This window comes from Antechinus flavipes, chromosome 2 (genome assembly GCF_016432865.1).
Source record: "Antechinus flavipes isolate AdamAnt ecotype Samford, QLD, Australia chromosome 2, AdamAnt_v2, whole genome shotgun sequence".
Taxonomy (NCBI): Eukaryota; Metazoa; Chordata; class Mammalia; order Dasyuromorphia; family Dasyuridae; genus Antechinus; species Antechinus flavipes.
In genome coordinates, this window is record NC_067399.1 from 529,972,272 (window position 1) to 529,985,975 (window position 13,704).

Below are 13,704 nucleotides of genomic sequence, written 5' to 3' on the forward strand. Positions count from 1 at the left end.
ATAGAATGCTGGGCTTGGAGTCAGAAAGATCTGAGTCCAAATATGGCCTCAGACATTTGCTAGCTGTGTGACCCTGGGCAAATCACTTAACCCTGTTTGCCTCAGTTTCCTCATTTGTAAAATGAGTTGGAGGAGGAAATAGCAAACCACGCCAGTATTTTTGCTAAAACAAAAACAAAGACAAATGCAACCCAAATGGGTTCATGAGGAATCAGACAAGATAGAAAAAAATAACAATAATAAAGATGCAAAAGAGATATAGAAAGGGTTGTTCTTAGGAGGAGGGACATGGAAGAAGCAGAGGCAACAAGGGAGAGACTATGGGGCCACAGCTGATGGTTAGATCTAGGGCAAGAGCTGATATATACAAACTAGGGTGGAACCTTCCACCCCAGATTCAAGCAGTAGCCAACATCTCTATATGAGGACACAGATGGAACCAAAGATCTTGCTAGGGCATCAGAGGGAATGATCTTTAAGCTATAGGTGGGGGAGGAGGGGTCCTGCAAGAGGCCTCCCTTTGAACTTGGCGTAGGCAGGTAATACAAAACCCTCTTTACTCCTCCCAGTTCCATGGGTGGGATGCCTGCATCTATCATCACTCTGTGAATCAGGACAGTTCAGCTATGTGAAAGCCAGGGATTTTATAGGGAGGGACAAAGTCTTTGGTGGGGCCTCTGATTGACTCTCCACCTCCTAGTGCTGCAGGTAGGCACCAATCAGCAAGCTTGTGTGATTCAAGAAGTTTCTATTTAGCATGGCAAAAATGTTCTAGGCATAGAAACTTCCAGAAAAGGGAGAAAGCTCCAGGCAATAACAATGGAATGAATCTAGAACAGACGTTACAAGAAATTCAAATTCCACTCCCCCCAAATCTGAGCGATCTGGGGACTTCTTTATTACTCTCCCAAATGTTTACTATTTGTAAGAGCAAAATTTGTAAACAAACTCATTTTTCTTCTTTATCCAACTTGATTTCAATGTCTTGGGTTTAGAAGCATACGTATATGTTACTGGTAGAAGATTAACTGGCCAGACATGAATTGAACAACTTTTAGGATGAATCCCACATATTATTCAGTGAAGTTCACAGCATATTTTACACAATAAGATGTTTTAGTATGGTGCCTTATAGGATATCCTTTTACATTTTCCACCCAATTTACTCACTCCCCTTTTGGGTAGTTTGTGGACCTGATTCCTTTTTGAAATCAAACAATTGTTGGAACCTCTTATCAGGAAAAAAAATCAATTTCCTCCTTTGCATGCAAAATATAAAATTATTACTGGGAAAAGATCTCTTCCCTTATCAAACCATATTTTATGCAAAGGCACTGGATTAAAGTAGTAAGGATCAGTTAATGGCTGTGTGACTCCAAGAAAATCAGTTAACTTATATGGGTCTCTCCTCATTTGTAAAGGTGGCAGAGTGGATCTAGCATAGGAGTTAGACACAGGAAAACCTGACTTTAAATCATGCCTCACACATTTCCTTATTTTGTGATTCTGCAAAGTCATTTAATCTCTGTCTCAGTTTCTTCATCTGTAAATTGGGGATAGCATTCACTTCCCAGGACTACTGTGATGATCAAATGAAATATGAATAGCTGTTATGAAGGGGGATGGACTTGATGGTCTCTGAAGTATCTTCTGATACTTTGATCTTCGATCCTATAATCCCTTCTCCCATTTTCTACCCCCTTGGATGTACTCATTTGGAGTTTTTAAATGAGGTTTGAATAGTGATTCCACCTGTAACTTAAAGAATTCTTCATTAAGATAGGAGATCTCTTTTGGGCAATATTCTCTATTACTCTTTGCTGTTGCTCATTTGTTCACATTCTTAACTGATGCAGGAACCAGGATTATTTTCAGTGGGTCTTGCATTCACCAGTATAGTTTAGCCAAGTTCTACCCTGTGTGTCTAGACAGATTTAGGTAATACTGTAGCTCTCACTGGGTTAGCAAGGTGTATTTGGTTACTTTCAACCTGCTTTCCTTATCTTTAGGTCATGTTCTCTGGTTCTCCAACTCCTTGTGAATGTACAGTGTTTCTTGTTGCACTTTATTATTTTTTTTAAAGCTGTCTTTGTAATTCAATAGCCTTGTCAAAGTGTTGAAAATGTTTCCTCTGTCTTGTTGTAAATGGTTATTCTTTCCTGGTCTTCAGGAGAGATAAATGTATCAGAACTTTGGGACAAATGTCCCAGTGTCCAACTGACAGGACAAGAGAAGCTTTAAAGATAGCAGAAAAAACGCTACAAAATGCAGAAATAGTCAATGCTTGTTCATTTGTTTCTGAAACCCATTATGGGCAAAGCAGTGTGCTACATGTTGAGGGATATACTGACGTTAATAAGACAAGTTTATAATCTAGCAGTGGAACTAAGAAACAATGGGGAAAATATATTGTAATATATTAATAATAATTATATGTATAATACAAGTATATTATAACATACTATATATAAAAAGCTGTAATTTAAAAAATAGAACATAAGTACACCAGAAAAGCCTCTGTGTGTGTTGTTGTTATTGTTGTTGTTATTGTTCTGTTGTACCTGACTCTTTAAGGCTCCATGAACCATACTGTCCATGGGGTTTCTTGGTGAAGATATTGGAGTCATTTGCCATTTCCTTCTCTAACTCATTTTACAAATGAGAAACAAGCAAACAGGGTCACATAGCTAGTAAGTGTTTAGGGATTTAAATTTAGGCTCAGAACTCTATCTACTGAGTTATCTAGCTACTTACCATGTATTTTGTGTGTGTGTGTGTGTGTGTGTGTGTGTGTGTGCGTGTGTGTGTGTGTGTGTGCGTGTGTGCGTGTGTTTATACTCAGCAGTATTATATATCCAATGAATTGATCCCTGATTCTTTCTTCTAGCAACCACATTATATTTGGCTCTTTCCTGAAACTCACTAGACTACTTCTGGGCTCCCCAACTAAAGTGGGACAAATGGTTTTGGGGAGGGTTCAGTAAAAAGAATTCAAAAATTAGGAGTAGCTAGGTGACACAGTGGATAGAGTACTGGTTCTGGAATCAGAAGGACTAAAGTTCAAAGCCAGCCTCAGATACTCATTGACACTGGGCAAATTACTTAACCCTGATTTATACCTCTCCCTTCAAATAATTAAAGGACTAGCAATAAAAACATGTTGGGAAAGTTACAGACTTTAAGATTATTTAGTGTGGAAAAGAGAAGCCTGAAAGTCAATCAGCATCTTGAACGTACTTGAATATTTATATGAAAGTATTATATAGAGAGTGGGTAAACCCCCTTTCCACCAAAGTCAGCACCAAATACAAAGTCATTTGTCTGATTAGGGTATAGGTTGTCTGTCATTGAGTTGCCTCTGGATTTCTTGGGTTTAAGCAGAAGCAAAGGAATTTAAAGTAGATGAAGAATTTAAGTCTTATGTGTATACATGATTCTACTAGCATTGGTAATTCAGGATGGTAGCTAAGACAATCCCAATCAGTCAAGACTATTTCGGTGGGTTTTTCTCTTGCTTTCACCACTGTTCATGCTTGAATCAACTCTGTTTCATGGATTGACTTTCCTTATTCCTACTATTCAGGGAGAGAGAGCAGTGAAGGAAGAAAAGGCATCCAACCAAGATGTCACACTAAGTGGAAGGAAAGTGCTTAAAAGTTTAGTTACATGATAGAGAATCCAGGAATAGGACTATGGGAAACAAACTAGGCAATGGAAAGCCCCCTTGAGTGACTAGAAAGTAATCTGCAGAATATAGAAGCCACAGAACATGGAAATTGACTATAGTTGAAATTTTGAAACAATGGAATAAAAAAATTTTAATGGAGTGATAAACTGAGAGTCAGGAAATCTGAGTTCTAGTCTTTACTTTATCTCTAATTCTTTTTTTTTTTTAAATAATTATGGGAAAATCATTTAACTTCCTGTTCTTGAGTTTCCTCATATTCCTCATATATTTGAGTTCCTCAAAATGAGGAGATTTTAATATATGATCCCTAAAGTCTCTTCAAATTTTGTGCATTTTCTGGGTGATAGGAGGTCTTGGAATCATCTTGAGAGGAAAGCTTTAAAAATAACTTAATTCTCTTACTTTTGGGGATAATTTAAAAATTATCCATTCTACTCATTGCAAAATCTATATGTCCTTCAAGGTCTAATTAGTTCCTCCTCCATGAAGATTTTAATTTTTTAATTTTTTAAATTTAATTTTTTAAATCAGTCAATAAGTATTTATTAAGCACTTAAAATATGCTAGGCACTGTGATTAAAAATAAAATAAAAAAGACAGGTCCTTCCCTCATGGAGATTACAGTTTAATGGGAAGATAATAAATTAAAGGAAACTGAAAAAAAAGAGGTGGGATGGAAGGAAGAAAGAAAATATCCAACACTGGGATGGCTAAATCTGAAGGAGTACATATAGTTTACAAATCTAGGATGTTCCTATCCTCCTCTCTCATTTCCATTCTTCAGCACCATATTTTATTCTAGCATGTTTTCATTAAATCAATTATTAAATGTCATCTCTATGCAGAGTTCTTGTGGCAGAGGCAAGGGATACAAACATAAAAATACCATAGAGCCTGGACTCGAGAAGCTTCTCATTCTATTGGAATATAACTATTCATAGATTAGTTATATACTTTTTTCACATTATGTGTTATAGATCATGCAGACTTGTACTCATCAGCATATTCTTGGGGATTTCTGTGAATTTTCAAGTAGAGGGAGCTGGAGCTAGATTTGGGCTGGGGGTGACAATCAGAATCCTATCAATATAATCAGTTTTCCTTTCTATTTGCTATACCTAGTCTAGAGTGAATTCAAATTCTGATTGTAAATAACTACCTGTGTGATCCACATTCAACCTCTTTGGGATTTAAATTAAATGATCACTAATGTGCCTTCCAGCTTGAAATCTATATATACTGAAATGCTTTGGTTATTCTTAAAACTATATTCAAATCTATTATTTCACTTCTCAGAATTGTTCCTTAAAGTGTGTGGTTGAAATAAATTATTGAGTTTTCTGCTTTCCTCTCAGTTAAGAAACATATTCTATTGTTTTCTTTTTCCCAGCTCCCTGTACTTCCTCTCTCCTCCCCACCCCCTTTTCCACTTTCCTGTTTGCTCCCCATTCTTCTCTTCCTTGGATTTCCTCCAATATTGCTAATTATGCTTTCCAGTGTTGGCCTGGCTGGAACAGTGACATAACCCAGAGAAGCATCAAAATACTCTGGGAATTGACTGAGTGAGTAATCCAAGGGCCCAAAGCCCTTGGTTCCTAAAGATTTAACAGGCAGTGTAAATCCTGCGGTTCTTGTCACAAAAGCTGGCACAGTGCTCTGAGAGCTCTGTCAGTGTCGTTTTCAGTCGCAAAAGTTCTGGGTTTTGTTCTTGAGACTTGGAATTTATTAAAAGTTTTAATTTTGTTACAAAGCACATTTGCAGAGAAACGCCTTTGGGAGGGAGCACCCAAACCTATTATGTTGCAACGGCCAAATGGTACCCCAAGATAAAATGTAGATCTATTGCATTCTTTGTCTTTACCAAAACATTTGAGAAACTCTCCAGTGGTCACAAAATGTAAACAATTGATGCCAGTTTATTTTGTCTTTGTCTGGGCCACAACCCACTTCCTTCCTCCTTAGAAGAGCTGCCCAGACATCAAGACAATAATCATTAACCTCCTTCTTGATAAGTATCTTGGTAGATATCAATTAACTAATGGAATCTTTCACTAATAGCCTGACCCCGTTTTGACAGGTGGGGAAAATGAGAACCAGGTGGACCATGTCCCCACCGTCATAAAGCCACACCTGGGGAATCATAAAGGAGACACGTCATTTCATCATCGGGGGGCCTATGGATTTCTCCCTCCTCAAAATTAGGGGGCAGTGACTGAGGAAAACATCTCGACTCGTACAGCACTTTTGTTTCTTCACTCTCTAATGCAATGCTCATCATGTATGTATGATCGTTATATCTGTGTGCTATCTTCTTATTTGTCCAGGGGGTCTGGCTGTATATTCCCCAAATTCCTTAATACCCAGAACTGTGCTCTGCGCGCTACACGAGCAGAACAAAATGTTTATTGAATGACAATATTGTTCTAGCAATTCCTATCCCCAAAGCTAGAGTGGGCCTCCCCAGAGAACTCTCTCTCCCACTTGTGTTAAGGTGTCAGGAGAGGAAGAAGAGCCTTCTGCGCTGGCCTAGAGGAAGGGGTTCAGCTTTCCCTCACCCAAACTCGGTTTGGCCACCCCTGCATAGAAAGACTGAGTCAGAGCCAAATGGAGAAAATGCTGCTGGACAGGTCGGACGAGCTGGGAGTTCGCTTCTTCCGCCCCGAGGTGCGCTCCGCTCCCTCCGATCTACCCGCCCACTCTTCTACCCCGGCGCTCTGCGACCACAGCTGGCCACACAGCTGGCTTGGCGCGGCCTTGGAGGTGCGGGTAGGGGGCTTGTCTGGGCGTTCCCTCCGGACCGGGCGGGCTGCGGACACTCCCCCGGGGTAGCGTGAGGAGAGGAGGAGCGGGAATAGTGACGAGGGCCAAGGGAGGAGGCGAGGAGGACGAAAGAGGGCGGGTAGATAGATAGACCGACGGGCCGACAGCTTGCCAGCCTGGGGCCTCGGGAGCGTTATTCGAACCCGAAAGACACTCCTGCTACACTCCAGTCCTCGGCGCCCCAAGGCACAACTGGAGGATGCTGCGCTACAGCTCCGCGGTCACCCTGCTTTCGGGCAACGGGGCCGCTTCCTCTGGGAGTCCAGGCAAGAGGGTGAGTAGTGGTAACAGAAAGAGAAGAAGCGAGCGAGCCCCCCTTTCTCCTCCTCCCTCCCAAGTGGCCCAGTGTAAAGGCGCTCGGCTCCCCTCTCTTGGCTAGGTAAGCTTTTGCTCCCAGAAACACGCTAGCCGTGGGCCAAAGAATCGCTCAAGTTTCTGCCCGAGAGCCCCTGCATTCCCTCCATCCAGCCAAGCTCAGGCCCTTCACAAGTCCACCTGCTCTCTCCTGCAAACTCCCAGGGATGAGAGGCCCCAGGGGAGGGGAAAGGGACTTAGCATTTTACGTGGTGCCCACCGATTGCTCTGTTGTTTGCATTCCTCTCTCTGACCTATGTGCCCCTCTTAAGCCTAGGATATGGTGAAGGCATCTGTTTTAAGAAACAAGCACGACCTTTTTTAATAACTTTAGATGACTTGGGACCCAAAAGCAAACATAAAGAAAATGTCTAACTTTGTTTTGTCCATTGGTTAAACTAAAAGCAATAGTATATTTGTATTGTAATGTTAGCTGACCTTTAAGAATTTTTCTAGAGCTGCTTTTAAAAAGGGAAATGTAGGAAAAGGGAATGGTCCTTATTTTAAAATAATGCCCTTATACTGTACTTAACAGAGAAAAACCCCTCTAAGAGCCAATTGACTCTATTTCCTCTGACTTCACTTAGTAGAAGCCACTGTTTTTCCTTCTGAGTTGCTTAAAAAGACCAAAATAAAATCCTAGAAATTCTATGTGTATTCTAATAGCTCTGAGTTTTGGGTACCTTTTCCATGATGCATGCTAAGAAAGCCTATTTTATGTACCTTGAAATCTAAATCAGTTTCCTAAAGTGTCACATAAGGTGCAGCTATTATTATTATTTTCAAAATTGAATGTTTTCTATTTTCCTGAGAATTTTCTCCATCTTAGAGAAACTAATTTGGAAATTAGAGTGCCTTTTAACATTTCGTGGTAAGCCTTAGAAGTCAAAACAGCACCTTTACTCTAAAAAAAGTCAGCTGCCTAATATTTTTTTTTTATCTTTCCCTAATTTTTGTGCATGTCTGCATGTATATACATGTATACATATGTGCACACACATAAATATATACATTTTAGTGTGTAGGTATATGTATATATACATATATAGAGGCCATCATTGATCATATTTTTAGATTATTACTATCAATCAATAAACATTTATTAAGGGTCTATCTACTATGTACTAAGCACTGTGCTAAATGCTGGAGATAAAAAAGAGGTAAAAGACAGTGTTTGCCCTCAAGAAGTCTATAATTTAATGGATTACTACCAAATTGCCACCCAAGCCAGAGCTATCTTTAGGTAGTTTGGTATTTTTTGCCTACTCAAAAGTTTTTATTCTTTAAGTATGTCTGTTTTAATTTTTATACCACCACAAAGACATTAATGGCATTCAATGTCTTGAGTTCTTTAAGGTTCTTATGTGTGTATGTGGGAGGGAGGGGTGTTGAGTAGGGGACTTGTTAAGATCATTACCTATTTTTTTCCTCTTGTTTTTGAAAGCTAGCTAGACACATAGATCAAAAGGACTTTATCTGATTTTTAACTTCAAAATCCAAGATCTCAATTTGGACCATTAGGGCTTTTGATAATAATGGCCTTTATACAAAGATATGTGTTCATTCAACTTTGTGAAGTTCTTTGTTAGGATACTATTAAGACAGTGGAAGAATTGTTTCATAAAAACAAGTCTAGAGCACAAAACTATGGGTATTTAGAAATGTGATCAGCAATCGATCAGCTTGCTCAAATGGTCACTTTCATCAATAACCAGACCAATATTATAATAAATAAATTAGCTTGTGTTCTTAATATAGTATGACAGAAACATTCTTAAGGAAGGCCTTGCCTTGGTAGTCAAATATCATTCACATCCTTGGTCAGGACTATTTTGGACACTCCTACAATAACATAGTTTAAATGACTTCTGACTCTCCCAATGAATAGAGTTCTCAGTTTGAACTCACCAGTTCCTGAATCTGGAAAGAAGATGATTCAACTTTCCAATTATTTTCCTTCTTTCAAAGTTGTTAGCTCTAATTATGAATTTCAAATGCCTTAGTCTGAAAAAGTGTCATTTTCTGAATGGGAACTGGCACATTAGACATACTATTGATCACTTTATTGAGTGTTGAAATTGGTTGAGGAAGAAAAAAACATTTTGCTTACTTTAAGGGCAACAATTTTTATTTCATCTTTATAGATCAGTTAGTTAAAAAAAACATTTTTACTTGGAGGTTTGTCCATGTAGACAGCTTACCTTTTTGGTGCTGGACAAGGAGGGAAATTGAAACAATAAGATGTTGCTAGCAGATGGAATAATGGTTTTATCAAAAGTAGCACATCAAACATGATTAGGGGAGGTAGGGAAGACACTTTGTTTTGATAGGATGGAAATTCAAGCAGACTAGGAATAATTATTAAAAGCTCAGGAGGAAGCATTTGAATTTTCTGAATCAGGTACCAAAAATGATCTATCTAGCCTGGGTTATTATTGGAATTTCATTTTTTTATGACTGTCACTTAGAAACTGTGATTGCCTCTCAACTGAAGTTGTGTCTAAAGAAATGCGGAGTAATTTTTGTTAGCTCAGAATCAGAGGTGTGAGAAGCTTAGAAATGTGCCAACCAGCCGATATTGTGAAACAAAAACGTCTGCCTCCAAAACAGTTGTGCACTAAAAATAGTTTTATCTACAGCAACAGCAGGAAGAGAAATTGGAAAGACTTGCAAGGAAAACATGATCAGAAAAAACTTGAATGATAACTTTGGGGGATGGGGGAAATCAAACATTTTGAAATTCTTCTGTCATTCAAGGGAATGTTTAGAAGACAGTGATGATCCCTTAAAAGTAAGACTGGCATATTCCCTTCAAGAAAAAAGCTTTTTGTGCTTATGGACTGCTTGGAACTTACTACAGCCAAATATCTTCAGTTATTCTGTTGTGTAGAGCACTGACTAAAGGAGTATACTGAATCTCTTCTCTTAACACCAGACCTTATTTATAGACATAGGTGACTTGACTGCTAGCTGACAACTGACTACTAAGAGATATTTACAAAAGGGGGAAGCAAATCAGGCATCTCCTCTCTTCTTCCTCCACTATTTTCTTTATATTAGAATACTGTTTTCCCTGCAAAGAATTAGAATTAACCTGTTAGTCATCACTTTTTTGTTTTCATATCAATATCTAAGTAAAATCTGAATCTGATTATAGTTTCATAGCCTTAGAATTGAATGACCTTAAATGACTTTGAGCTATCAATTACACTCCTAGATTCAGAAAGATGCCCATCTCCATTTTACTTTCCCTATATATATGTAAATGTGGAGATTATAGAATTTTAGAATTGAATGGACTTTAGAATAAATGAAGAAATAAATGAATGGAAAGAATAAATTCATCCACCATTTACTATTTGCCAAATTCGTGTTAAATACAGAGCATTGATAATACCTAGTCTCAAAGAGCATATAATTTAAAGGAGAAAAGGAAAGAAGGAGAGAGGAAGAGAATAAATACTTAAATATTATGTGTCAGGCACTATACTAATAAGCATTTTTAAACAAATATCTACTAAATATACCCTAGGGAGGGGCACTGTGGTCTAGAAAGTTATATGGATGGTGAGTATAGGTGAATAGATTGATACCCCCCCATCCAAGAACTATGGTAGTGTTGAATTATTGATCATGATTCATGATTCCAAAATTGTAACAGAAGAGAAAATACTTTAATTAGCAGTGGATAGATTACAATGGATAAATTACAGAAGAGAAAGCTGGAGAATGAAGACTTTTCTTAAACAGTGATTGAGAAGGCAGTCACCCATCAGCATAGTTAGGCTCTAGGGTCCCTCCTAGACCAACTACTGAACAACCATTTGATCTTGGAGTATCAGTGTAACTTTAGGGCACAACCTGGCACAGCAAATATAGTCCTTGATGCCAGGCAGTAGAAGAGAAAGGCTAAAAATAATGTTAAGACCTTGAAGCTATCTTTACTGATCTTTGCAAAATGTCTTTACTAATGTGGGTAACCTTTAGCTCTAGAAGCTACTAAGGAAATTTGGCTTCTTTGAATTCACCAGAGTACTAAGATAATTCCATGATTCATTGTACCTAGTTAATACTTGGTCCTTTTTGTTCCCAGTGAACTCAAGAAATCAGTCAGTCAAAAACATTTATGAAGGTCTTACTATGTGCTAAGCACTGTTCTAAGTCTTAGGATTACAAATAAAGGCCTTTAAAGAGTTCACATTCTAATAAAGGAAACAACATGTCACTAATGAGGTATTTTAAAACTATAGGTAATAAAAGGAAGCCAATTTGAGAAAGGAAGAAAGGCACAAGAAGAAGGGAAAACCAGGAAAGGCCTCTTGCAGAAGATCAGCTTTGAGCTGAGACAGAACTGCTGACAAAATTGGAAAATATTATGGCAGAAACTAGATAAGGTCGAAATGGGTTCATGATTTAGACATGAAGGATGAGACTATAAGAAAACTAGGAGAACAAGGGATAGTCTACTTGTCACATCTGTGGTGAAGGGGGAATTTATGGCCAAAGAAGAACTAGAGAACATTATAAAATGCAAAATGGGTAATTTTAATTATATCAAATTATTTTTTTTTTGTATAAACATAACCAATGCAGCCAAGATTAGAAGGGAAGAAGAAAGCTAGGGGAAAAATTATATTCATTGTTTCTGATAAAGGTCTCATTTATAAAATATATAGAGAATGGATTCAAATTTATAAGAATACAAGCTATTTCTCAATTGATAAATGATTAAAGGATATGAACAGAGACAATTTTCAGTTAAAGAAATTAAAGCTATTTCTAGTCATATGAAAAAAATGTCCTAAATCACTATTGATTAGAGAAATGCCACATCACACCTCTCATATTGACTAAGATGACAGGAAAAGATAATAATAAATCTTGGAGGGGATGTGGGAAAACTTGGATACTAATGTATTGTTGGTGGAGTTGTGAATTGAGATCATAAAAAAGGGAAAAGGACCTACATGTGCTAATATATTTGTAGCAGCCATTTTTGTAGTGGCAAGGAACTGGAAATTGAGTGGATTCCCATCAGTTGGGGAATTGCTGAATAAGTTATGTTATATGAATGTTATGGAGTATTATTGTTCTATAAGAAGTGAGGAAAGACATGAATTGATGCTAAGAAAGAGAACACTCTACATAGCAGCATTATGTGATGATGAACTGTGATGGATTTCACTTTTTTCAACATTGAGTGATTGAAGGCAATTCCAATAGATTTGTGATGGAGAGAGCCATCTGCATCCAGAGAGAAGACTATGGAGAGTGAAGGTGGATAAAAAAATCTTTTGTTGTTATTATTTGTTTATTTTTTTTCTCTTGTTTTTTTTTACCCTTTTTATCTGATTTTTCTTGTGCAGCATGATAAATATGGAAATATGTTGAGAAGAACTACACGTTTGACCTATATTGCATTGTTTACCTTATAGGGAAGGGAGGAGGGAAGAAAGGAGAGAGAAAATTTTGGATTACAAGGTTTTGCTAGCGTGAATGTTGAAAATTATCTTTGGGGCAGCTAGGTGGTGCAGTGGGTAGAACACCAGCTTTGAAGTCAGCAGGACTTGAGTTCAAATTTGGCCTCAGAGAAGTGGCAAGTTACTTAACCCCAACTGCCTCAGTAAAAGAGAGAGAGAGAAAGAGGAAAAAAAGAGAGACAGAATTATTTTTGCATGTATTTGAAAAAATAAAAGGCTATTATAAAAAAGTATGATATTTAGCTACCAAAAAAAAAGTTGTATTGGCCACTGAGTCAAAAACAGAATTTGAGAGAGCAAATTGAGATATAGATTAAGAAGGCTATTGCAATAGTCTAGGAAAAAGCTGATAGGGATTTGAATTAGATTTTGGCTATAAGAGTAGAGAGGAGATTTGGCAAAGGGTTGCCTATGTTGGTCAATTGAGAACTACGTAACTAACAGTTCAGTTTGGCAGTCTGTGTTAGACTTGATAGGTTCACAAGCTTTAGAAATGGAAGGGAACTTGGGCTCAACTAGCATAATACCTCCATGTTATAGATGAGATATTAATGCTCAGAGAGGCTAGGTGACATGTCTCAAAGATAATAAGTAAAACTTGAACCCACATCCTCTGACCCCATATACAGGTCTCTTTCCCCTCAACAATGAGATATCCTGGAGATTAAATGGGGCCTAGAAGGGAGTATCAATCTCTATCAGTTCAACAGACATTCATTAAACTCTTACACAAGGTGCAAAGATGGATAGTTCATGATCTTGAAGATTTTACTGGGAAAGTCTAAATTGTTTAGGCAGGAGAAATGATCATAACCTCTGGATATAGTCACAGAGGAACCCAGGCCCCTCCTTTGGAGTTTGAGAGGAAGGTATAAATCTCAGGATAAAATCACATTGTGTTCCTTCTCTTTTTCAAAAAGCAAGGTATAAGTGAAATGAGATTAAAATAAAAATTTAGGGCAGCTGTAAAAGAGAAAAGAAATCACAAAAGGGCCATCTGGGAATAGGATTCATATTTCATCTATTTGGCTTGGAGATGATATGTTGCATAGTCTGTTTCTATAGCTATGAATCCCAGATTGTACTGAAAACCAATTGGTAGGAGCCATTTTCTTCTCCCCAAAAGCTGCTGGCACCTTGAGTCCTCTGGTTTCAGCAGCCATAGGGTTTCCCCAGAGCCATGGTCAAGCATAGGAACTATATGCTGAAACATTCTCAATATATGTTTGCATAAGGAGTCTGTATAACTAGTAAATAATTAGTCAAATGGTATTTCTTACCATGTCAGGCACTGTGCTAAGCACTATGGACACAAAGAAAGGTAAAATACAGTCCCAATTCTCATGGAACTAGCTCAAAGTC

The 13,704-nt window shown here is 37.9% G+C and overlaps 1 protein-coding gene across 4 annotated transcripts in view; it reads left to right on the top strand.

Annotated features, from left to right (window-relative positions):
• Positions 1-5,843: 5,843 nt before the first annotated feature.
• The window catches only part of MYZAP (myocardial zonula adherens protein), a 112,353-nt gene continuing 104,492 nt past the window's right edge, over positions 5,844-13,704 (top strand). The window contains exons 1-2 of one of the 4 annotated variants that reach the window (XR_007951025.1): positions 5,844-5,966; positions 6,180-6,352. Coding sequence is in view for 3 of the 4 variants with exons in the window: in XM_051980722.1 (XP_051836682.1) it covers positions 5,951-5,966; positions 6,180-6,352 (189 nt within the window). In the remaining variant the exon portion in view is untranslated. Of the gene's footprint in view, positions 5,967-6,179; positions 6,353-6,531; positions 6,783-13,704 lie in introns of those variants that run through there. The other 3 variants (XM_051980722.1, XM_051980723.1, XM_051980725.1) reach the window with 3 other exon arrangements.